General features: G+C 38.0%; 3 protein-coding genes across 7 annotated transcripts; 2 read left to right on the forward strand and 1 right to left on the reverse strand.

Annotated features, from left to right (window-relative positions):
• Window positions 1-94: 94 nt before the first annotated feature.
• Window positions 95-5,589, reverse strand: LOC148738175 (mitochondrial inner membrane protein Mpv17-like). 3 transcript variants are annotated; one of them, XM_088750288.1, is made up of 4 exons: window positions 5,412-5,589; window positions 4,382-4,453; window positions 2,767-3,116; window positions 95-260 (listed from the first exon to the last, which is right to left on the reverse strand). In XM_088750288.1, the coding sequence occupies exons 1-4, from the start codon at window positions 5,491-5,493 to the stop codon at window positions 240-242; spliced, it is 525 nt and encodes a 174-aa protein (XP_088606414.1). In that variant the 5' UTR covers window positions 5,494-5,589; the 3' UTR covers window positions 95-239. The 3 variants fall into 3 exon arrangements, with proteins under 3 accessions (XP_088606414.1, XP_088606412.1, XP_088606413.1); XM_088750286.1 differs by lacking the exon at window positions 95-260 and having other exon boundaries at window positions 1,147-3,116; window positions 5,412-5,587; XM_088750287.1 differs by lacking the exons at window positions 95-260; window positions 4,382-4,453 and having other exon boundaries at window positions 1,147-3,116; window positions 5,412-5,584.
• A 6,230-nt stretch (window positions 5,590-11,819) lies between these two features.
• Window positions 11,820-24,137, forward strand: LOC148738176 (uncharacterized). 3 transcript variants are annotated; one of them, XM_088750282.1, is made up of 6 exons: window positions 11,820-11,879; window positions 12,074-12,175; window positions 20,076-20,330; window positions 20,793-21,009; window positions 22,659-22,988; window positions 23,287-24,137. In XM_088750282.1, the coding sequence occupies exons 2-5, from the start codon at window positions 12,134-12,136 to the stop codon at window positions 22,856-22,858; spliced, it is 714 nt and encodes a 237-aa protein (XP_088606408.1). In that variant the 5' UTR covers window positions 11,820-11,879; window positions 12,074-12,133; the 3' UTR covers window positions 22,859-22,988; window positions 23,287-24,137. The 3 variants fall into 3 exon arrangements, with proteins under 3 accessions (XP_088606408.1, XP_088606409.1, XP_088606410.1); XM_088750283.1 differs by lacking the exon at window positions 23,287-24,137 and adding an exon at window positions 21,700-21,744 and having other exon boundaries at window positions 11,822-11,879; window positions 22,659-22,771; XM_088750284.1 differs by lacking the exon at window positions 23,287-24,137 and adding an exon at window positions 21,700-21,749 and having other exon boundaries at window positions 11,822-11,879; window positions 22,659-22,759.
• On the forward strand, window positions 17,588-18,721 carry LOC148738177 (uncharacterized). The gene is made up of 2 exons (XM_088750312.1): window positions 17,588-17,923; window positions 18,211-18,721. The coding sequence occupies exons 1-2, from the start codon at window positions 17,678-17,680 to the stop codon at window positions 18,487-18,489; spliced, it is 525 nt and encodes a 174-aa protein (XP_088606438.1). The 5' UTR covers window positions 17,588-17,677; the 3' UTR covers window positions 18,490-18,721.
• Window positions 24,138-25,575: the final 1,438 nt, after the last annotated feature.

The raw sequence follows: 25,575 nt of genomic DNA on the forward strand, positions 1-25,575 counted from the left end.
GAAGCATCTACTTGATAAAATACAGAAAATACAGAATACAGCTGCTCGATTTGTCACTTGCAAGGGCAAATATGATCACGTCGTTCTCTTACTGGTGCAGCATCACTGGCTTCCTATCTCTTATCGTACTGTGTTCAAGTTTCTGTTGCTGGTGTACAAGTCTGTCAATGGTCTCTGTTCATCATATGTTTCTGATCTACTCAAGATCAAGTTATCATCGAGATCTTTACGTTCTAGCTCTATGGACTATCTTGTGCAACCTGTGTCAAAGACAAAGACATACGGGGACAGAGCTTTTTTTGTGTGCGCACCTAAGTTGTGGAACAGTATTCCTTTTTCAATTCGTAAATCTAGCTCCGTAACTACTTTTTAAAGGAACATCAAGACTTTTCTCTTTTCAAAATTTGTAACTAGGAATTCTCTTCTGTTTGATCGAATTTTATTTATGTGCGTTAGGTTATGTTATAGTATTGTAAAGCGCCACGAGAAGCTTTTGATGTGCGCGCTATATAAATGTTGTTATTGTTGTTATTATCATCATTATTATTATTGCTCGAAATCGATCGATATTTCCCCAGATATAAAAAAACGCAATCAACTGCGGATGTCTCCGATCTTACATCCGACAAATTTTGGCTTTTTCTCGCTATTGTAAAGAATAGGCTGCTGCCTCTCTGGGGTTCGCCAGCAACAACACATAGCATCTCTCAAAATAAAAAAATATGTATATCAAACAGCCTAAATAAGGAAATTTTAGAATAGGGATTTGATGAAAACAAATTGTTAAAATGATGTATTTGTATTAATCTGCTTTTTTTTTTCGTCATTAAAGCTACCTTTTAAATAAAATTAACTCAGAAAGCAGTTTGTTCATCAGCCCATTATCTCAAGATTGGGGTTGCATTCTCAGGACTTTGGTCTGTGTACACTGTATGTACTCTCTCTTTTAACCCCCGAAATATTTTAAACCAAGGTGTTCCAAAAATAATTTTTTACAGCAATTGGCAGTAATGTTGCCATCTGATTGGCCAATTTGCTGATGTCAATGATGGTACATTTGTTGCAGAAACACTTGGCTACACCTTATGAGTCCACAACAGTTTGACTATTGTGATGACCAATATCACTGTCCATAAGAATACAGACCACACTAAACCACTATTTATTTGTTAAAATTTCCTCATATACATGTATGTGCACTTAATGGATCAAACCATTCCCAACAGATGGTGACATTGTACAAGGACCTTGGTGAAGCACATCATACAGTTAAATCTTAAAATTACATCAATTTCCTGTTGTCATCTTCAGTTTAAATGAGAATGTGCTGAATCTCTTTACTTAAGAAGTAAGAGAAATGTGGTACTGACTAAAAGTTTCTGAACCCCACACAGAGTGAGTACACCAGCCTCCAAATTTTGATCATTCAAAAATTCCTTATTTCTTATTTCTAACCCAAAAAATCTTACCACCTTTACTATAGAAGTTTAGAGAATACAAGAGGAAAATAAAAGTCATATATTAGAAATCTTTCATACATTTTTATCAATAAATACATGAATATGACATTCATAACTACAACAATTAAGTACTGCATTAAAAAAAAAGATAATAGAATTCTACTTATCTATTTTATCAGTCATACCTACTTAGATTCTCAATGTTTCCACTCTTAGCCCCATTCCTACCACAGCCAGACACCCTCTCCAACTGAGAGCCATTTTGAATTTTTTTTCAACAAGCACCCAAATTTATTCAAGCCATCACCAACAACCAGGTGCTCTATAATGTTTTTTATTTGATGACATTTATGTATGCCCTCAGTTGTTGGGTGACAAAACATAGGATGTACATATAAATAAATAGTTTCTGGAGCATACTTCCCCTTCAACCCTCTAAATCACAAACATAACAGAATTTCTCCTCGCAATATCAATACAATGTCATGCAAACGCACGATGAAAATAGAAAAAACTATCAATGACAGGTTTATCAGTTGATCCGATACCAAATTCTCCAAACTCACGACATACGAAAAGTATGACAGACAGTAAGGAGAAATAGTAATGTCAGGAGAGATTTTAGTGTCCTATACAGGTGAAAATTTTTAGAACACAATTCTGTGTGTTCACTTCCTTTACATTTGTTTAAAAGTATGTCTAGTTTGCAACTGAGCTTTAGATGGTAAATTAGCTTCTTTTCCTTATTCTGCTTCCCTAGCTAAAAGTTTGTAACTGCTGTGATAATCTCATTTGATATTTGATAAAAGTTACTCATTATTAAAACTGTGATGGTTACTATCCTTTTTTGATCACCCAAACCAGAAAGTTTATGTGAATTAGATGTGATTAAGCTCCTTAACTGTCAAGGCCTCTAATCCCTCAGACTCCTTCCCTCTATCCAAACCAACCCCCCCCCCTTCCATCACAGACACAGAAACTCCAACACCAACTGTGAAATAAGTGTCAACATCTTCTCTTTTTATGTAAATGAGAGCAAAATGAATATTGAGAAAATATGATTAAAAACAACAGTATTGTTTTCAAATACCTTTGCTTTTTGTGCATATTTTAGTTTATATTGTGCTGGTAGGTTTCTTTGTGTAAATAACTTATTCAGCAGAGAGAAAATCTATTTCACACCTTCCAAGGTGGCCTCTGGGATTGGCCTGTTGGCCATCCAAGACAAATACGCATTCCAAAATATTGCTACCAACTGAACAAACCCCACACGATGCTGAATTGGAACAAACGTAAAGTTAATCACCTGTGCTAGAGGCCATATTTTGTAATTGGTAATCATTGTCTCTATATAGCGTTCCTGAAGCATTTCTTTAATTTCAGAAGGTCTTTTCCGAGCTAAAGTCTCTGTAACACCAAAGAAGAAACAAATCATCCATGGAGCAAAGAGGGCCTGATCAAGAAGCATCTTTTTGAAGCCAGCAGTCTTTGCTACTCCAGGAACAAGTCTGTCCAACGTCAGGTACCATGTTCTCAACACAGGGCCAATAATTAAACCAACTACACCCATACGGGCTGTCCTGGAAAAATTGTGAGTTACCCCTTTCTGCTCAACAAACTGTTGTGTAACAACATCACCAGTGGCAACAAGAACACCTATAAAAAAAATTAAAAAAATAAACAAACACAAACAAAGGGCATGATTGCTTGAGAAACATAGTTTACATAGTGATTGTGACAAGTAAAGTTGAACAAGTTCTGTAACCCTTTAACTCCCAAACGTGATTAACCTGTAACTTCTCCTTATAATATCCTTACATTATCCAGTAATCAAGTAATGAGAATACTTCAACTAATCAGTAGAAGTTGTTGTCTTGATCTACAGTGTAACACCAAATTCTTGTAACTCATTCACAAGGAAATGTGTAGCAGCTAGAGGGGAGAATTCATAATCAAACCTTGGGAGTTATATTAGTTTAGTATTTCAAGTTGGCATTCTTTAAAAGGTGCTGACAAGAGTACAGGCCACTTGCAAAAGCCTCTCCAAAGGAATGAAAAGCTACTGCTACACCAATAACAAATGATGGCTCCAAACTTGGCACAAAAGTCTGAATGTGCTGCACAGTTTACATGTGTCAGTAAACAGCTTTATTACACGACTCGGGAAGTCAGAGGGCCAATAACTAAAATCAACCAATCAAAATGCTCTATTGCCCGTCAATATTCTCTCAGTATTGGCCCGGGCACTGTCCTGAATGGTCCCAAATGATACCGCACTTGTCCCTTTGAACTTCAGTCATGTAATAAATCTCTTATCAACCAAGTTTGCTCGGGACCGTACTGGAAGAATATCGGCCCTCGGTCTTTTTTGTACGGACCTCGCTGCGCTCGGTCCGTACTCTCAAGACCTCAGGCCAATATTCTTCCAGTACGGCCCTCGCGCTTGGTTAATAAGATATATTTATTATCCAACTACACTCCATAAAGTACAAATAATGCCTTCAACAAGTACAAATATCAAGCAGTATTTGTACTCCAGAGAACCCATTAGACAGGTTTTCTTGCATTGCCCAAACAAGGAATTGGATTGAAATTCCAAACAAAAATGGCTGACAATTTGAATCACTTTTCTAATGACGAAGAGTTGGGATGGCTGGCAAATATTGATCCAAATTTATTAGATAAACCGAACAAAGAAAAGCAGTTAGATGACAATCAAGTTTCATCATTTGTTACAGAAAACAGAAATGTCAGCAACATGACAACACGCCAATTCCATTCTGCTTTGCATACTTCTGTCACGCACTCCCCCTTAAATAAATGTCTGCGAAATTTGCCTGCAGTGAAAGAACAATTTGGCATGCTAGATAATAAATAACCTAATAGATGTTTTGGTGTGTGGTAGCACTGCTTATATTTACTTGTTATTTGTATTTTAACTGACCCTACGGGCTCATCAAAATATGGTACAACTTGTCGAGTACTCAGCGATACTACAAAACAAAACGTATAATAAATACATAATCTGCATGAGCAAACCTCAAGGATTTTTCCACTGGTTTATGTGTGACTTTGAACAACATTTTTCTTTGTTCGCAACTACATGAGTCTTCATTTTCCTCTGTTGCCTCATTTATATGCACACCAAGATGTCAAATAAATAAATAAATAAATGAATAAATAAATAAATGAATAAATATGTAAATAGAAGCTCCCCCAAAGAGGCTTTTCAGCCACAATGTAAACTAACCAAGTGCTTAAAAATCTCCACTGGCAGGAAGCAAACCAGTGGGCTATTTACAGAGCGCAGCCAAGGAGTTGAACCAGGGGCAACCGAGAACAAATCCAGTGAGTGGCAGGGTGGGGGACTTGAACTGAGGACAGTACACCGGATTACAAGTCCAGCACCCTAACCACTCGGCCACACCGCTAAGGGAAATTTAAGTAATTGCCCTGGGCAGTTACCAAAATTTGGAAAACATTAAAAAAGGGTTAGTTTTTCCTAAAAATTTTATAATTTCTTCGATGGTCAATGTTTTTCATCAAGGTTGCTTTCATTGTTTTGGGGTTGTTGTACAAAATAAAACCATGATTCAGCTGACTCGTGCGTTTTACAGTTCATTGACACTAACAGACCACTGAAATGACTTACAACGAACGTGCGTAACAGCGTTCGATGTTATCTTAAAAAAAAGAAACTTTGCCCTTTTTATCACAAAGAAGCAATCGCTTGCTTCGTTGTAAAATTAAGGATTTATATCACTGGTGTTTACAGAAGTTACAGAAATTTCTCTCGTCGCTGCACAACTCGGGAAATTACTGCAACTTCTAAAAAACACGCGTGAAGTTAACTTGTTCCCACGTGATTATCTGTCCAATTCGTTCTAAACATTGAGCGCGAGCCTGCCCACTTTCAAAAAGGACCTGCGAATATTTGACAGTTTTTCTCACCTGTGCCAATAGTTTGAGTTTTCCATGGGTGAGCTATGAGTAACTGTTGATATTTGGCCCAAGCTCTCACGAGAATCCTCATTGCAAACTCCTTTTTCAAGGTGATACAAAATGCAACGCTGTTCCCGCCATGTTGGAAACCGAAGAGCCCTGGGTCAAGAATGACAAGTTGGGAGCCTTCGCTCCAAACTCAAAATAGCCAGCGTCAGTCCATTAGGGTGGCATTGTAAAAACAGCGAAGTGTCCAAAATCGCGCATAGTATAGACTCAAGCTTCGAATTCGAGCTTAGCCTGGGTGCTGCATTTTTTCGGTTCTTCACTAAAGAAGGGCTATTGCTCCATTAAATGAACTAACTAGATGTCATGACCAAAATAGCTTATTATCAGACCCTAAAATTAGATTTAAAAAGTTTATTAATGGAAGATGTTATTGGGGTATGAAAGAGGAGGGAGTGTCATTCACTCAAGAACCCCTTCAACTATGCACCGAGGGAAAAACGAAATTAACTTCAAATCTAAACCAACGATTGGCGTCCATTCAATGTGATTAATCGAGTGAGTAGCTGAGGCATTCTTTTCTCATGTTCACTTCTAGACTGCCCCTATTGTGAAAGTTTCATCATCTTGAAAGATTTTGATGACGATTTCGAAACGCAAAAATTTCTGCCAATGGATGTTTACTTCGTGAAAATAAATATGTTCGGCTCTACCCCGTACTTCATGCAAGGCTTTACTGATATAGAAGCGACCACGGGGACACAAACCAAGTGCGCCGAGGGAATCTTATTGAAAAATAACTGTCATTCGAAAAAGGTTCCTTACAAGAGGGATCTGTACACTTAATCTATTGTTTTTTGTGTTAAATGAACTTAAAGACTAGCAGTGTAACATTTCGTTACCTTTTTTGACTTCTTCTTCAGTCGCTGAAAAGCTAACCGTTGTCGAGAGGTTTTTTTTGGAAGTTGGGGAAGTGCTTTAGTGGCCGTTGGCGTTGTAGAGAGGTTTAAACAAACCAAAAGGAGCCGGTGTGGAGAGGTGGCTGTTAGTGGAGGCTCGACTGTATGAATATAATAAAATGCTTAATAATAAAATATATGAACTTCATATATTTCATTGTATCTGATAATAAAATGCTTTTCGCAATACATCGATTGTAAGGACCTGAGAGAATGTTATGTGTTGATATGTTCTAAAGGTACTGCTCAATCGAAGATTTTTCCTTTGAATTATCAACACAACGTCACGCGATCTTATGGTCGTGAAGTCATGTAAACAACGTTGGTGAAATTATATATCGCCATGTCTTGTAAATGCAACAAATTCGTTCTTTCTTTGCTTCTGAACGGTCTATTTTAGAACTTTTTTTCGATAAAGAGATATTTCGTGGTCATTTTGCCACGTATTTCATTCGTAGCTTTTGGTTAAAAGAATGTATTATACAGTTTACAGTAGATATTTTGAACTGCGGTATTAGATACGTATGATGCACGATCCTCGCAGTAGATAGCGCTATTTATGCAATAGCGAAAATCAGACCTGCAAAAAAAAAAAATAATAAAAAAGTAAAAAAAAAAAGGCCTATATGGGATTCGAACCACTGACCTCTGCGATACTAGTGCAGCGCTCTATCAATTGAGCTAACTGGCCAACTGGGAGTAGGCCGTTAAGTTGATTCGTGAAATTGATAAATCAGATACAATGAATAGATAGAGTTCATATATTTTGAACTGCAGTATCAGATACGTATGATGACTCCATATATTCATTGTACCCGATTAATAAGTTTTGTTCGCTAGTTGAAGTGAGTCATGACCCAAAACCAGTAATACTTCCTCTTTCAATCAGAAAACGTATTTGAGAAGGGAGGCATGACGAAATATTATTGTCGATAGTTGGAATTTTCTCCCAACGAACCTGTGACCCGTGAAATTTTAAGGTGGCTCGTACCGGTTATCGTCTTTTTGATGGTTTGTAACTTTGAAAGAATACAACAGAAAGACTTAACAAGGCCAGTTGAACACTTTTACGGGGTTGAATTATATAATCATTGGTTATCCAAAAACTAGGTGTCATTTCGTCACTAGCAGTTTCCATGGCAACGCTTTCATAGGCTTATTCAGACGCATTTTTTAGCTTGTGGCTTAAATAATTCGAAAACTAACCCGGTGACCCCATGATTTTTTTTCTGTGATTGCTTTTGGGACTTCAAAAGGAAAATGCACAAAGATTTTTAAAAAATTATACGTGGCGGAATTTCAGAAAATCTAGAAAAAAGGCAATTTTCAGACATCGCAAATTTCCTTCCGTAGAACTTTCTATTTTTTTTTCTGATGATTCCTTTCGACGTGAGATACGTCGTTATTATCATATTGGAACAATAAAAAGAAGGGGTCACCGGACTTGTTTTCATGCAATAGCTTGCGTGAGTTTAGCAATTTCCACGCGCGTTCTCGCGCATTTAAAAATCTGGCCCCGGTTGTTCGAAGGATGGATAACGTTATACACTGGATAAATCTCTATCCGGTGGATAGCGCAGTACGTTTTGGTAACACTTATCCGCTGGATAGCGATTTATCCGTTGGATAGCACTATCCGCCCTTTGAACAACCGGAGCCAGGATTATAAAATCGACATTTGCTCATGATCTGTTATAGCTACCGCTGACGATTGCGTGTGTTCGCGCGCGCGCCTACGATCTGATGTTTACAGACGTTTACTGCTAATTAAGAAAATCATTAAACAGCTGTCAAAGATAGCCTCCCGGGCTCATCTTAAAAATCCTACACACGACTTCTGGCTGTATCATATTATTTTCCTTTAAGTTTCAAAGTCCTCTTCCACTTCAGGTAGATTATCCTTCACTTGAGTTCTTCTTTTTTCGCCGTCGCAAGATTTCATATCAGTTGAATATTTCTTTTAAATGTAAAGTGAAGCAAACCTTTACTTCTCCAAAAATCGTCTTCTTTATCTTAGTTTCTATCTCCTGCATTCACAGTAGCCGCTCAACACAAGCTCTTAGGTAAACTTCTCACAAAAGTAGAAAAAATTCAATGCGCCGCCATCTTTATTTTGAATTTTCATCTTTTGATCTCGCGCTTCTTTCGCACGTTTCTCTCGCGCGCGTCACGCAAGAGTGACCTGTTCCCCGTGCGAGGAAACTGGTACGAGCCACCTTTAACGTGACATGATATTTTTTGCATTTCAATGTTTTAAACTCTTATGCAATTCTGTGCCATTTACAACAAAAATTTTCGATCTGCTCTCGTACTGTCTATCAATGTCCTCGTTGGGATATAAAAGAAATCCTTTAATACCCTTGTGGTCTCTCAGGAAACAGTTTTCTTTCCCATGGATTCAGTCGTTGAATTATCATCATCAGAATCTTTTTTCTAAGAGATGTTCATCGAACTGACCATGATAACAAGTGAACGCTTTATTAGTGTAAAGCGAAGAACTTTCTAGCCTCGTACGTCTAACACGTTAAAACTGCGGCAAATTTTTTGTGCCAAGCCGAAAAGCTTCCCAAACTTGTTTTGTCTCTTTGAAACTTCGAGATATCCGCGGATATTTTCACATTTCCACATTTCCACACAGAGATATGACTTGCCTGCTACATCATGGACAAAGAAAAGGTTTGCAAACGTACACTTTTTGACGAAATTTGCCAAGTCTTTGTTTATTATCTAGCTCGACTGTCGATGACGAACAAACAACTTGCCTCCATAGGGACAAGGGCCCAGTTGTTCGAAGACGATCAGCGTTAGATTTTTTAGTCCAGCTTACTTTATTTCTCTCTGCAAGAGCTTTTTTGGTATTTTTTTAAGAGTATCCAGTCATCGAACTTTAGACTAAAAAAATCATGCTGTTTTTTTTGTTTTTGAATGCTTTCAGGTGTGAAATCAAATTTCACACTAACCCTGGGTTATATTAATAACTTAGCTTTGTGATATATGTTCAGTTCTACAAGAACAGAATTTGTACTGTTATTAACGCTCAGCTTTTGCTTGTTTGCTATGTTCATCCGCCGTATGGATAACAAAGTACATAATATCTGCTCTCTCGGGAAACAGTTGATTTTTTTCCTGGCCTTCGAATCTCAATGTTTCCCTCGGGAGCAGACATTAACTGCATATTTCTTCATGGTACGAATTCGAGGGCAAGAACTGTGTGAAGACCATGATGCATTGGACGATTTTCGTGTTTGCATCCTGTGCATTTGGCCTGGTCCTAACGGCTAAAAGTACGTTTGAGTTCAATTTGTTTCTTTCTGAAGCGTTATATGGCATTCTTTAATCTGAAATTTAGAGCTTAGCTTCTCTTTCACAATTACGTATACCATCAGATAATCACGAAAGCACAAACTGGCTGTTAAAACTTGATTAGCATCCAAAGGCTTCCGAAAAAAAGTTTCACGACTGGGTCCAACACGAGCGTCCAGTAGGCTTTTTAGGGCTTGTTGATTTTCATTGTAACTTGAAAGAGTGGTGGAAGAAACGTGTTCTCAACTAAGTATGCTTTTCCCCTATACTCCTGGGGCGTCTGCATTTGAGTATGGCCTCGTTACCTGTTTAGTTGGTGCATCCACGAGAGATACACCAGAAGTAGTTGTGTAATTTGCACACTCATTTATTCCACTTTCAGACAGTTTCTTACTATTTCTTTTCTTATAATTCCAAAAAATGGAGCCCAGTGTTGTCTTTGTTGAAAGATACATATGGTCCATACGATCCATTCACACGGCGTAAGGACTCGTTCCTCTATAATTTCTCAAGAAAATGGCAGGTTTTACAGAGGAAAATTCGTCCGTTTAGGAAAAAAACAATCTCGCCCACAAGGATTTCTCGGTCGCCCAGCTTCTCCGGAAAACTAAACCGAGAAACCTTATAGACGAGGTGAGAACAAACAACCTCACTCGTCCCCGGTTGTCTGTAACTTTACACTCAGAAACTTTCTTGAAAACGGCAACTTTAGCTTGAGCTTATATCCACAAAATGAAAACAAACCATGGGAATTTAAAAAATGCCGCCAATTTACCATGGTAATGTTGCTATAGAAACATTGTCCTGCCCGTTCCTTTGCGCGCGTAAAATTTGTTGCGTATTACAAGCATGCGCACTCATTTTACCGCTCTGTTCCTTGTCTTTATAACTTTTACGCATGCACAGACTTTTTGAACGCTGCGTTCCTATTGTGGAACTAATTTCTCAACTTTTTGTCATTGCACACATAGTTATTTACTTAAAGTTGCCATCATGTAACAAAAGGAGGAAAATTGACGGAATTTACAGGCAGCCACTTGTGAATGTTATAATGATGATAATGATGATAATAATAATAATAATAAGAAGGAGAAGAAGAAGAAGAAGAAGAAGAAGAAAAGAATTTATATAGCGCCATTTTTAATGAGCTCAGTGGCTTATGTTAACAATATTTCGAGCTGACAGTATTTAAAATTTTGACTCACTCTCTAGGGGACCGTAGATTACAAATTCCGGCGATAAGTGAAATCAGAAGGTTAGAAAAGTCAGCTGGCCAATGTTAGGCAACCTTAATGGAGAAGCCGACGCTTGGGATCTTTCCTGATTGTTTCCAGGAGATATCTTGAAAAGTTAATCGCACAAAATTACAGACTTTAACTTTTGGGCATCTAATGAGAATGAAGGACGGTCGAGGGTGATTACACACTGACAAAGCTGTTAATCCTCTACCTCCCCTGATACCTCTCTTGGCTTTTCCAGTTACACAGGCAGGTTAAGGGCAAAACTAGGCGCTTACCTTATTAACTAAAACGAGCTCGTGAAAATGAAAGAATATCAACTTGTTCCAAAAATTTTCTTTTTGCAAAAGCAACTTACAGCAATAGGGATCGCTATGTTGGTGGCGGTTGCATCGCCAGAAATCGAGGACATTTTGCTCCCGCATTCATTGGTCAGCGGTGTGGAGTCGGATGAAAACAAAGATAGTGGTTAGGACAAGTTCCATATTAAATATGGAGCGATTTAAGTTCTATGGACCTTCTTTATGGAGAAAAAAGGAAAAAAAATAGCTTTGAACATATCTCTCGGTATGTTTAAGGCAGAGCGACTTATAACAATTTGCTGTCTGATGTAATGCAAGGGACAATCTGTACAATGCTTCAATGTCCATTCAAACTGGCTTTATTTGTAATCGTCTACGGATGTCAGACAATTTGGAAATTGTAGCTTAAACCACTTACATTAAATTATGGGAAAATCTAGGCAAATCTTACATGAAAAGGGCTTTTTCTCCCAGTTGAAAACACAGTTCAACGAACGTACGATGCAGATCTCTTTGATCTACTTCCTAATTTTCGCGCGAGAAAATAAATTTGTTCAAGGCAACTTTAGTATGAGAGGGTCTGGATTGAGTTTATTTCCCGTCAAACATTGCTGAATAAAAAAAAACAAATATGGCGACAGTTTAAAGGTTTCGCAGAGGGTTTTTCTTTTAACGCTTTCCCTTCTGGTGCGTTCTCAAGGATGGTCTCAGATCACAGACTCCACAGAGCAAAAATAGCAATTTTCAAGCTCTTTTGGAAGTATCTTATTTTCAAGAAATGTCTCTTTTTATGGACGATTTGCTTACTTCGAACTTCCCTTTATTCAATGCGAGTCGGAGCTAGTTGACTTCTTGGAGGGTTGCTCCTCAAATCGACGATCCTTTGCCATGGATTACGTTATATTTGACACAGACTAGAGGTAATGGCTAGCCTCGAATATCGAACATTGCTGACATTGCTGGAAGTAAGTAGACAAACAGCTTTTGAATTATTTTTATGCTAGAAGTACAGCTTAATCTACTGAACTTGTTTCGAGTCGGAGCTAGGGAATACTCTGACTCGTATTTGTTGTATTTTGGATTTTTGTGGAAATCCCATACATTTCCTTACACGATTTCGCCGCCATTAATTCCTCAATACGCACGCGCGTCCGGCATCTTGACCCAAATTTCTGGCAATGGTTGCTGTTATTTTTACTTTCTCCAATTAAAATTACAAACCATGGCGTGTTCGGTTTCAGTTCCCATAATTTCATTAATTGTACCGTGTATTATCATGTTCAAAGCGAGCCGTTTAACCCGTACATAACGCCTGAAAACACATTTTGAAAACCGTGTTTTTGAGATAGAAGTGGGGGAATTAATTAACAATCTAATGAACCAGGTATTTTTTTTATGATTAATTTTCAAACATCTAGTCCAACCGATATTGTTCTTTGGAAAATTAATGACTTAGAGTTGATCAAACGATATTCCAAGGGATGAAAGCATCGGAAACATATAGTCTAAGCACTTTAAAGAAGGAATTTTGTTTTTCAGGCATGAAACGGCAGTCTTTCTTTAAAATTAAGCATATGTGCACATTTTTGATATTGTTATGATACACTTTGCAAAATATCTTCAATAGACCAATATTCATAAGAAAGAGAAAAGCACGTAAGATTTGACTGCTTACAGCTTAACTTACCGCCTCCCGGTTAGCTCAATTGGTATAGTGCTGGACTGTTGTGCGGGAGGTCGAGAGTTCAAATCCGGCCAGACCAACACTCAGGGTCTGTAAATAACTAAGTAGAAAGTGCTGCCTTTGTAATAATTTCTGCAAACGGTTAGACTTTGTAGTGTTCTCGGATAGGGATGATAAATGGAGGTCCCGTCTCACAAGCCCTTATATGTGAGAACCTTACGCCCTTATACGCCCTTATATTAAAGAACCCACACACTCCTCGAAAAGAGTTGGGCACGTAGTGCCCGGTGTTGGGGTCTATCTTTTTGCAGTGTCTATCCAGGGTGAATTGCACTAACCCTTCAAAACAAGCAAACTGTATAACTTATATCTGATTTCTGTAGTTTTTTCTTCCTTTTTAACAAATGTAATATACTGAGTTAATTCTCCTTGGTATTAAAGACGAGTGGCAGCAAACATCATGGCCTTACTCAACACAACTTTATTTCGCTGAGTAATTTGGGTATTTGTATAATTTGCGAGGCATTATGGGTACTCATTCAATACATTAAAGTGAATGATTATTATGGTATACGTTAACTGAATGGTTGTCAGAAAGCAAAGTCATTGAGAGTTAGCTCTCCAAAATCTTATGAGAGTTATCGTTCTTTTTAAAAAAACATGTCTTGTACTGATTTGATATTATACCACGAAAAAGCACGTAACGTTTTCTGTTGATAGCTACACTCATTCTTGACTTGAGAGTATTTAAATGTGTTTTTGCATGTTTTACCAATATCTGTCAAAGTACTTATTTGGTTAACTGAATGTATACTAACAAGGAAAAGTTTTGCACGTTGTCTGACTTTAATCGTCAAGATAATTTGGATATATTAACAAAGTTGAAATGGTAAATTGACCACAGTAACGATTATAAAAGCTGACATTTCAAGCGTTAGCCCTTCGTTGGAGCGAATAGAGGAATTGTTGGTTGTGTGTGCTTTTAAAGGCAGAAAATGGAGCTACGTTATTGGTGGGAACATGACAATGAAGGTGTTCTCGGAATCAGTCACCTAGTCTTCTACCTGTTTCGCCGATGTATATCTTTTTGCAATAAGTGCAAGTTATGCAATAGATTACATTGGCGGAAGTGCATGTGAAGTGATCAGTGATCTTAATGGATCGTTTAGGTCCCGATATTTTATCAGTGTTGTGAATAAAAGGACACATTTTGCATCGTGCATGAGTGCATTTAAAAGTGCCTGGTTGATCATTAGTCTGAAAAGAACTTCTGGCCAAAACATTGCCTGTGTTTTTTTCACGTTTGAATGAAATGAGGGGAGGCTGCGAAAGATAGTGCTTGTCTCTGGATCATTTTGAAGTAATTTAAAGTTTTTAAGAATGATGGATTTAACTGAGTGATGGAAAGGAATGACAAGAACACATCGAAACCAGTCGCTAGACATTTTAATTTACCTACCGTATTTCTTCACCTATAAGCCGAGCGATTTTTTCAGTTTTCGACCCAAAATTTTGGGAGATTTTTCACGGAGAACGGGGTTCGGCTTATAGCCGAGGGTTTTACATTTTAAAAATATACAGTTGCTGAATAACTTTACCCCCCCGGCTTGTAGTCAAGTTAGCAATGAAGCAGAAGTAATAAAACACAACAAAAATAACTTCTGAATATTGGTTATTCACTTTTATGAAATTGGTGGCTCCTAAAGGAGCCGTTTGACGGATACGTGCAAGGGCTTTCAACCCAATGGTTTACTCGCCATCCGTTTCGTTTTCGCTGTCTGTGTCGAACTCGTTCTCTTCTATGTATTCATCATCTACTTCTGGGGTTTCCTCAGAGTAGACCACGTCGTCCTCTGTTCCGTCCAAGGCATTGGAAATACCGCAGGTCTTGAAGGATTTGACAACCATCTCTTCGGGTATCTCTGCCCATGCTTCCTTGATCCACCTGAGGACAAGATTTCTGCTTGGCGCCTTCTTCTTCCCAGCTGGGGTAAACTCAAATGGCCCAGATGTCATCCACGCCAAGTACTTTCGGCGCACATTATCTTTAAATGGCTTGTTTAGGCACTTATCCAAGGGCTGTACAACCGGGGTTAGGCCACCAGGGATAACTGCGACGTCAATGTTTCGCTGCTTCAGGTCATCTTTCACGGAATCGGTCAAGTGAGCTCGGAATGAGTCCCACACCAAAAGGGAACGCTCGGCACGGGGCAAACTCTGTCGAATCCATTCTCGGATGCCCTGTTCATCCATCCACCCTTTCTTATGGAAGGAAACACGAAGAGGATGCGGCACAACCAGATCTCTCGGTGTACGGACGCCTTTGAAGATGACTTTCGGTGGCACCTTTGCTCCATCGGCAGCAACAGCAAGAACGACGGTGAAGCTCCGCTTTTCCGCTCCGCAAGATTTTACTGGCACTGTTCGGCTTCCACTGAATTCCAGTGTTCGGTTCGATGGCAGCTCAAAACGCATGGGTGTCTCATCCATGTTGTAGATGCGGGATAAAGGGTAGTCGGCGCGTCTTCTTGCTGCAATGACGAAGCGATGAAAGCACACAATGTTCTCTTCGAGATCGGCGGGCAATCGCTGGGCCAGAGTTGTTTTGGTTCGCATGCTGACCGAGTGGCGTCGTTTCCATTTCTCGTACCATCCACGGGAAGCTTTGAAAGCAGGATCATCGGAGAGCTCTTTAGCTTTAAGGCGAAGGATCAATCCACTCACCGCAATACCTACGAAAAATAAAATAACAATCTTATTTTGCTGCGAGATAACCGTAGATTCGTGACTGCAGCACTCTTTTCGTGACATGTTATGAAATTGTCATGACAACAACATATTTCTGACCAATCAAAGTCTCTGTTTCCCACGCACTGAAAGACGATATCATTCAACTCTTCAAAAACTCTTAAAATTTTAGACAGAAAAGTAAATACCAACCTTGTTCTCTTTGCTGTGAAAACCACTCCATCACTTGCTGGTCTAGTTCGGGATATTTCGGAGTGAAACGGCCCATCGTCGCACGTTTTGCAGACATCTTCAGCTCTCCGGAAAGAATAGTCGCCTGGTCTCTTCTCCAGCGTCGTACCATGGACTCGCTTAGTCCATATTCTCGAGCGATTTCCGAGTTGTTTTCTACCGCTTCAGCTTCCGCGATAACTTTTATCTTGAAAGCCATACTATACGAGGAACGGCGTGCTTTAGGCATGATGATAAAAAGTGACAGCGACGAAAGGTATACTCGATAGATTGATACTTTGAAACGTTTAACTGAGATTATTATTGTTGTTGTGGTTAATCTGTTGTCGCGTGGTAGTATTTATACAGTTCGTTGGATCAATTGATATTCATATCTCTTGATTGGTTCGCTTTTTTTCTTTTGTGTTTATTGTAATTCATTAGGTTTTGTGTTTAGTGAGTCAATTTCTTATGTTTTCCGTGAGGTTCGCTTGCTCAAATGGCCAGTTACAATCAATAATTTCGCTCTCGGCTTATAGCCGATGGTTTTACCTTTTTTTTTGGGCAGCTTGAGTGTAGCGTAAAGACCCTGAAAGTCAGGGTCTCGGCTTATAGCCGAGATCGGCTTATAGGTGAAGAAATACGGTAATCATTCTAAGCAACATATGGCAAACTGCAGTCTTTCCTTACACTTAGGTAGCACAGAAAGCCGTAAAAATCTTGAACAAAAGCTCATTTTTCAAACCGGCAGTCTAAATCCCACAGGATCAATGAAAGCTTTTCATTCCACTAATTTATTCTTGTTTTTCTCGTTGCAATGTTCCCACCAATAACATAGCTCCATTTTCTGCCTTTAAAAGCACACACAATCCACAATTCCTCCATTCGCTCCGACGAAGGGCTAACGCTCGAAACGTCAGCTTTTGTAATTGTTATGGTGGCTAATTTACCATTTCAACTTTGTTGATATATCCAAATTATTTCATTACTCCCACTGACGCAGCCCCAAACAGTTTCTTTCAAAACTATCAGCCTTTAATCGTCAAGGTTTTTCTTTAATGTAAATTTAAACCTGTCATATTTTTTCACATTTTTATATTTTTTTTTTTTTTGGCTTTTTTGACCAAAGAAACTCATTGTGACAACCAATTTGTGCTTTTTGCAATCACGCGCAAAATATACAGGAAATTGATAATTTAAATTTATTCAAGCAAATAAAGTAACTCTGCAGTAAAAATGTGTCATGATTTCTCTATCTGGTGACTTAAAAAGCCCCACTGTGGGATTTTGTTTGGATGGACAGGGAGATGGGTTGAATCAATTCATTTTCCACGTATATAACCACTTATTTCTTCACTGAATAATGTATTTGCAGCAGAATTCCTTAATATAGTGGGCTGAAAACTGAAAAAAAATTGATGCAATTAAGAATTCAATAGAAAAAGAGTATAAGACTGGAGTTTTCTAAAGAATGAAAGAAAATAGAGCTAAAAGAGGGCGGATGCAAAGTTCAGTTAAAGCTAAAAATCGTTTGGCCTCGATCAACAACGTTTTCTGTATTGGACTTCAGGACCAATCTTACACTTACATTTCGCAGTTTGTTTGGGACAAGACAGCAACAAGTCACATAACACGAGAAGCCCACTTAATTACGAATGTGGTCCAATACTCAGAAACAATTTACAATACACCACTTGAATAAAGCCCTTGAAGTATAAAATTTGATTAATCGCAGCACTGCATTCATTTGAGAGAAGCTACTCACTGAGAGCAAAACTTGTCAGAGTTTTGTTACATCCTTGGCCAACAAACAGACATTAACATCATGAAGACTTACAGTTTTTTTGTTAGTTTTATCTTCGCCATTGCCATGGCGAATGGATTTAGCACAGAAGAACATGTAAAACGTTTCTTTTGCCCTGAGCATAGAGCACTTCTGCCAGATTTGACCAGCTTAAAGATCGAAGACCAGAATGCCGGGGCACGTGTTCCACAAAACAATGATTCTACCCGGTGTCTTGCCCACTGTGAGCCAGACTGCAAAAAGTTAGACGCGCCAGAATTTTTAACGGTAAGAAAATTTCTATTTCTTAATTTTTATTTATTGGTTCTGACGAAGGTTGCAATGCACTCCGAGTTTTTAAGTCTAATGAACGCGAGTTTTACAAGATTTCTAGTCTAAGACACTATACATGGCATTGGTGCTGCGCCTCTTTGGTGAAACCCATGAAAACTGTAGGTATCGAATTTTAAAAAACTCTTCAAGTTGATGCATCTTTAGTTCCTCCTGAAAAGTTTCGATCTCTATCAGTAACATTCTTGGTCTTCTAAAAATCTCCTCTTGTTTTTATTGAACAGAAAAACGCCAGCTTCCATGAATTCCAAGAGATGACAATCAACTATGTTCTGGCTTCTGCTGTCGTCTTTAACAAAAGTCCATTGAACAAATGCCAGTTTATGTTGCTGTACTTGTTTGATTGCTGCCGAAGTTGTAACGCAGTCTACAAAAAATGTATGGATCGAGATGGCACTTTATACGGCGGTCCAGAGCATTGTTATCGTGAATCCTATAAATGCATGTGCATATGCATGGACAAGAACTCACTGCCAGAAATCGCCCCCTTCACTGGACCTTAAGTTCCCGAAGAACTGTTTCAACTTTTCCTATGCTTCGGCATTCCTATGCTTCGGCATTCCTATGCCGAGGAGTGTATCTTACCCATTCACTTTATTTCCCCCGATCAGTTCTTCAACTGCGTTGTACTTTGTTAGCGTTGCTTTGCAGTTTAAATCTCGAGAGCTTCAAGTACTTGCTTCCTTGTAACGAAGTTGTTGTAACCTATTGTCAAAATAAATGCTTGAAAATAAATTTGTTTTTGTCCCTAAAATGACTGAGCAAATAAAAAAAGTACGGAAATGAAAAAGTATATGGAAATTTATATGAAAAGCTCTTCTTCTTTTAACCTCTCATCAAGTGCACCCTTTAGATACTTTTTGAAGCAGTTGTACTCTATTTGAAACACACACAAAAAAACAACAACAAAAAACACTTTATCTCAGTTTGACAAAAATGCACCATTTTTCCTCTGAACAGAGTAATATGCCCATCGAATGCAGGGAAACATAGACAAAATGATATCTTTCTTAAATATCTAATTTAGTACATTCTCAATTGGTAAAATGCCCTCACTACAAAATTTTCATTTTCTCTTGTTAGATCGCCACTATAAAGTGTAAGGAAATTGCACAAACCTATACAATCTATGAATTTACTTGATATTCAAGAACACCTTTATTATTTTTTGCTGCCTTGAACCCTTAAGGGAATAATAGAAAAAGGTGGCTTAAGGATTGTAATAAACAAGATTGGCTTGCTTGTTCTTAATACCAAACAGTTGAAGCAATATTACTGTGCACGGATGAACTTAATCTTGTGGCAAGCAATATTAGTGTTACTTTTTGAAGTTCAGGTTGGACGTGTTCATAAAATTGAAACTGATTATACCGGGTCTTGTGTCTCAAAAATGATAAATATTGACAATAGAGGCACCAGGTCAACTTCTAACGGTAGATCTTGTTTTTTGTTGTTTCCTATGATGCATATGGGCTTAGAGATGAATAGTTGAGATAGATATCAATAACATTCCTGTACATGCTAGCTCTCAAAAGTAAAATGTCACACTTCGTTTATCTCAAGAGGTTTCCGGTCTTGTACTGTGCATGCCAGAATTAAGAACATCAAGTAACTTTTTTTAAGAAGATTGGTAATTTGGTGACAAATATACGTTAGTTTTCAAGAGATAACTGGAAAAAAGCCAAGAAAAAGTCACGCATGATATAATAAGGAAAAACAATCGCAAACAAGTTGGTATTAATCTTAGCTTAAAACGAACTTTTTTGAAATAAAATTATCTCATTTTTGACACAATTAACAAAATCGCGAATAAAAATGTTACTTTTTAAAGTTTGTATTCATCATTTCGTGTGTAAACAGCATTAAGAAAAAGCTTGCGAGTACATGATAATATTTCATTGTTCAAGTAAAGTTATGCATGGTTGATCCTCCCCGAATAGCCAATCAAAATGAAGTCACACCAAGTCAGGACATTTAACGTACTGTTTATGCGATATAAAAGGTTTTTCACCCACCTAAACTCATTCAGTGTGCGGTTCGTTTTCTCGGACACGTGTTCCAGTTGACATACTTCTTTCTCACCTTCCAGAATGAAATCGTATTTTTTATTTACTTTTTGGCTGCCTTGCTGTCGGCTACCCGAGGCCATTACGCTTCGGGAGATTTGTTAAACGACGAAGTGTTTGAAGCCCTCGAAGATATACGAGATGAACCCCGGCTGCCGAGGCTTAACGAAGCGCTTATTGATGCGCCAATGGTTCAAGAAGACAGTCATAATATGACCTGTGACTGTGACAGCGAGTGTGACAAGCTTCACGTGAGCAGGCTGCCGCACGATGTTCAGGTAGGTGGTTACTGCAAGGAAACGTTTGTGCATTCAAGAAAAGTCTAAGTATTGTGATACACTTCAAATCTTATAAATACGCTTGAGCAATAAATACCAACAGGAAAATTAGACAACTCGGACTTTTTATTTTAAAATCTGTTTCAACCCTCTTTCCATAATTTGTATATACTGTAGTTATATGTTGTTAGGGGGTAGGCAGAGTGCATTCAGTTCACCAAGTGGGGTGAGTCAGGCTGTTTTATTGTTATACATCTTTCTTTTAGTTAGCAAGGGAGTGTATGTATGATGCACGATCCTCGCAGTAGAGAGCACTATTTATGCAATAGTGAAAATCAGACCTGAAAAAAATGTACGGAAAGGGAGTGTATGTCATGCACCTTAAGACCCTCCTACATGGAATGCGCTCCAAAAGAAGTATCAGTGATGGCTCTCATCCAATGTCTTTTTATTAACATGCAGGACGAAGAAAAATACCTCACCTACGAAAACTACCTAGTGTTATGCCCTGATGCTGCTGCCATGTATCTGCCACGCCTCCCTGGTGCAAATGACCCGGCCAAGAAGTATGTGTGCAAACAAGTGTTCGACTGCTACCGAAGTTGTAACCAGCATTTTTACTCTTGTATCAGAGACTCTGGCAACAACTATGGTCTGTGCATGCGCGGGGCTTATAAATGTATGTGCGACTGTATCGATAACAAATCCTTCAACGAACTCCCTCACAAGCCCTGAGTCCACCACTGAACTTTGTAACAGACACTGCTACCATTATCCTGTAATGTGACTCTCTTGAGTTGGAGTCTATCGATTTGTCTGCTTTGTGTTGGCGTTGTTCTCCACTCTAAGCCTTCCAGAAAAACTTTGTATTTTTAATTTGTTTTTCAGTGTCGTAACTTGTTTATTCAAACTATCAATTAAAACAATAATAATTATTAAAAACTGGATCATTGGATAATGCAATTCAAGACCTTTTACTGGCTTAACCATTATGGTATATGAGCCGATATACCACAATCTAATATCTGTACATTGTAACATCCGGTTTCTTCTTACAAAATAAAGTCGAGAAGATTTGTCTAATATCTTGGGGGCGTCTTTTTGAATAAAACAATTATTCCACTTGTGCTTGTTGGATATGGGATTATTATAGCCAACGAGGCGCTATGCGCCTCGTTGGCTATCTATCATCTCCTATCCAACGCGCGCTCATGGAATAATTGTTAATTATAAAATATATTAGTCTCTTTATCATTTTGATTTTCAAATTATGAAGCCAATATTTGACTTAGATGATGAAGACATGACAACAATTTTCCTCTGGATCTTGTATTCCATTCACTATACCAACCCTTTCCCTGCTTTCTAGCTCATCAGCTGCTTGTCAGAATGCGGTAATGAGAACCCCTCTCATGTGAGGTAATTGAGTTTGATGAAACAATAACCATGTGTCAGAATTCTGCATTGCATTGCGTGCGTACAAAAAAAATTAGGTATTCTATTGAAAAAGGCAATACTTTCCACGTTTAAGCCAAAGTTAAGACAAAAGGGAAATTTATAAAGCAACGATGAAGCTGCTGTAGCAGCGGAGAAGTGCGCATGCACACAACCAAATTAAAACTGTGAAGGACAGTTTACATTTATCGGATAGTCGATCATTTCATATCAAAAGCTTTTTTTTGGCTGGGAAAAAGGCTTTTGGGAAAGATACATTTGTAAAACGTAACTTGATGGAACCAGTTTGACTTTAAACTAAGTCGGTTTAATTGATACAATGTAATGTCGTAAGCAAAGTCCGTTGAACTCTTGGATTGGCAATTAATCCGTGTTTCTATTTGGGTGAGAAGAGCAGTGGTTTTCGGGCATTGTTGGTTTCGAGAGGTTTTGAAAGAAAACGTTTTGAGCCCTTTTAAGTTATAAAAGATGCAGATAACTAAAACAGGATGTTATATCTTTATTGCATAAGTGCTCAAAAGAACACAGATCAATATTATCAGATCCATAAAGATCGTTTGATGTACTTCACTGGGTTTATAACCGAGACAGAATGCGATAAAAAAAAAATTTTAAAAAAATTAACAAAAAAAACATGATGATATTTTCAAAGCGCATACTGAACAACTCCAACAGTTTTAGCAAAAACAAAAACAGAAGTACTAGTTTTTTCGATGCATTTCGCCCTACTAACAGCTTTCGACAAATAGCATCTGATTTAGCAAAATGATTGCAATAAATTATTAATGTTGATTTATCATAACTTTGAAGGCGGTCGCTCAGCCAGGATTTGGTGCCATCCCCGATCATAATTTGTTGTTTTTATGTCCTTAGGCCGGGCAAGCCCCTGCCCGAAAGCTCTCTTCCAAGGAGAATTTGTGGGAAAGTATATTGAGGAATCAGAGCTTAACATGCATCTTAAAATGGAGTTTTTATTGGTGTACTGTTGGGTTTTATATGCATTTCTAATCCATGAAGTTGACTGCGGTGATATTGAGAACGTTAGAAAAACTACAACACTCTCATTTGCATGATAATGCAGAGGAACTACAAAAGCAAAAATTGACGACAATCCAGCCAAGCTGGATGATACTAGACATGACCCAGAAGAAGGCATTACTTGCAAATGTAGAGATCTCTGTTCTGAACAGCACCCAGCTAGAGGTGAATATTCCCTTTTATCAGCTGTTTCATTTCGTTTTCTAATTAGTTTCGAGTCTTGATATAAATGCATCATAAAATGAGTATTCCAACCGTTTATAAAGTAAGGTAATAAATTTAATTTGACTTACATATTGTAAATCAAAGACAGCCATGATCCTCGCGGTAATTTTTTAGTTTTAAGCTTCTTTTCCACAATTGCGAAATTTGCAGCTCACCTGCGAGGGTCATGGAATTATTTGGTTAATAAAACATCAAAATTAACGTTACTAAAAATCAATTTGATATTTTCTTATTACAGACTTGTTTGGATCGAGAACAACCCAATTTTCCGCAAGGAGAGTGCAAGAATCGACATCAATAAGACACCCTATCTAGCAAGTTGCTTTTTATTCTGCTGTTGAAATTGCAACGTGGATTATCCCAGATGTGTGCAGAAAGTTTCGAGGGAGTACTGTTTGAAGGCAGCTTATGACTGTGCTGGTGCAAAACTGAAGGAAAGTTCATTTCAAATAACTATCAAAGGATGGTAAATTTATAACTTAGGAAGTGTTCCCCCGGAGAATTGCTTTTACTTGTCTGAGTATTTTTCGAAATAAGTTATCAATTCTGGCCAATAAATAAGTGTGCGGTGCCTACGTGATTCTGCTTATTGAGTAAAAGACAATCTCCTCCCTTTTTTGTCCTGATTTGAAAAAATGAAAAAATAAAGGAAAGTTTTTATCGTATAATCCTTTTGTGGCTTTACCACGCGCAATAGCCCATTTCATCCTACTTACAAGAAAAAAAATGTTCGAAATTTTCAAAATTTAGTCCGTGGTCACATAGTAAAATACTTATACACTGAGTTATGTCGGGCCAGACGGAAAAATACTTTGCTCTCTTTCATGACGCACAAACCTCGCTGTGCTCGGTCCATACTTCATGACATTGAGCCAAATATTTTCTCGCCTGACCCTCCCAGTCAGTCAATAAGTACACAGTACTTTAGAGCCTATTTAGTAGAACAGTTTAGACAGTGTTCACAAGTGGGTAGACAGGATTCAGCAGTAGAAGTGAGTGTTTAGCAGCATAAGTCAGTGATAAGTATTCAGTGAGAAGCAAAGTGTGAGAGCTTAAGAGAATAACCAGAATTAAACAGATTAACTAAAATTGGATGCAAATCGAATTGAATGCGTATCAGAGAACCAATATATTTCTTTTAAAGAAGAAAGTGCGAGTCCTTGCAGCCTTTTGCTGGGCGTGGCGCGGTCCGCGGCTAATTCCCTCCAATTGCAACATACTTAGCAAATTACATCCTAACATGTTTGGCGGAGGACATTTGGTCGCTGATAATATAATAATGTCGAATAGGGCGTGATGAACAGAATAGAGAGAGAGAAGTAACCAAATTATTTCATTTGAGCTTAATATTTCAGTGAATTTTGCCATCTTGATTTCATCTCAGATGCGAAATATGGTTACACTGCCACATAAGTTAAATGTTTATTAAGCCAAATACAAACCGAATGTGCAAACCAAAAACAACCTTCTTTAATAAGGTAAGAAAATGGATTTTGTGGAGCCACCAGGTCTGAAGCAGTTCTGGAAAACGACAAGCTGAGTTATGGTCTGATGATTCAAATTTCTATTAGTTTACTGGCATTGTAAACGATCGGTTTCTGACCTATCAGAAGATGCGTAATGCCTTAGTAAGAGCTAAATTTGAAAATTCGTAGAAACAGCTTAAGGTGTTTGGAGACAGTTTTCCGAGACGCCTACCAACTATTTTGATATAAGGCCTCGCCGCTGAGAGAATTTAAGCACACAAAATCCAACTGTTTCAAAATTATGATTCCGCCAATTGTTCAGTATTTATGGTAGTTCTCCTTGTTGTCTACCACGCATTTTTCCTTGTATTAATTGGGAGAATTCAATGTTAAATCATATTGTTGCTATTTTTCTTAGTTTATTCTCAGAAAGTTCCTGCTTGATGTTGTATCAATACTGTGGAGAGAAATTACTTGTTTGTCAATCCAGGGATTGCAAGGGTTAATAATGCAATATTAACATTTAGTAGGTGCAGCAGTAATTTTCATATACCTCTATACCAGTGATGAAGCAGAAGATATCCCAGCCGTGTGCAAAAGATGCAAACAGGCTAAGTGTAAGAATGCAAAGTCAATCATAAGAGGAACTCTGGCGCTGGAAGTGTGGAGGTTCCATACTGATACAGACACTGACAACACATCAAGAGGTGAACTGGTTAGAAAAACAGACACGGTTTGATGCTACTCAGGTTTAGTCATTTAATAAATGTAACTGCAGAATTACAAGGTATTAGACAGGAGTGCCAAAACGCTTTTTTTTTAACTTTTAATTTTTTTTTTATAACCTCATATTTATATGTTTCCAGTTTTCCTGTGTATTGTCAGAAGGTCTGCTTCAAAATTAAACCTAGAAAATAATAAAAATAAATGATCCTTTCTTTAATACAAATGTTTGAGACAAAAGACCAATTAATGAATACAGCCCTCGGAATACTTTGGTTCCTTAAATTTTCTTGTCAAATAAATTTAGTCTTTTAGACAACCCTAACAGAAAAAAATGG

Source organism: Stylophora pistillata, chromosome 2 (assembly GCF_964205215.1).
Source record: "Stylophora pistillata chromosome 2, jaStyPist1.2, whole genome shotgun sequence".
Classification (NCBI taxonomy): domain Eukaryota; kingdom Metazoa; phylum Cnidaria; class Anthozoa; order Scleractinia; family Pocilloporidae; genus Stylophora; species Stylophora pistillata.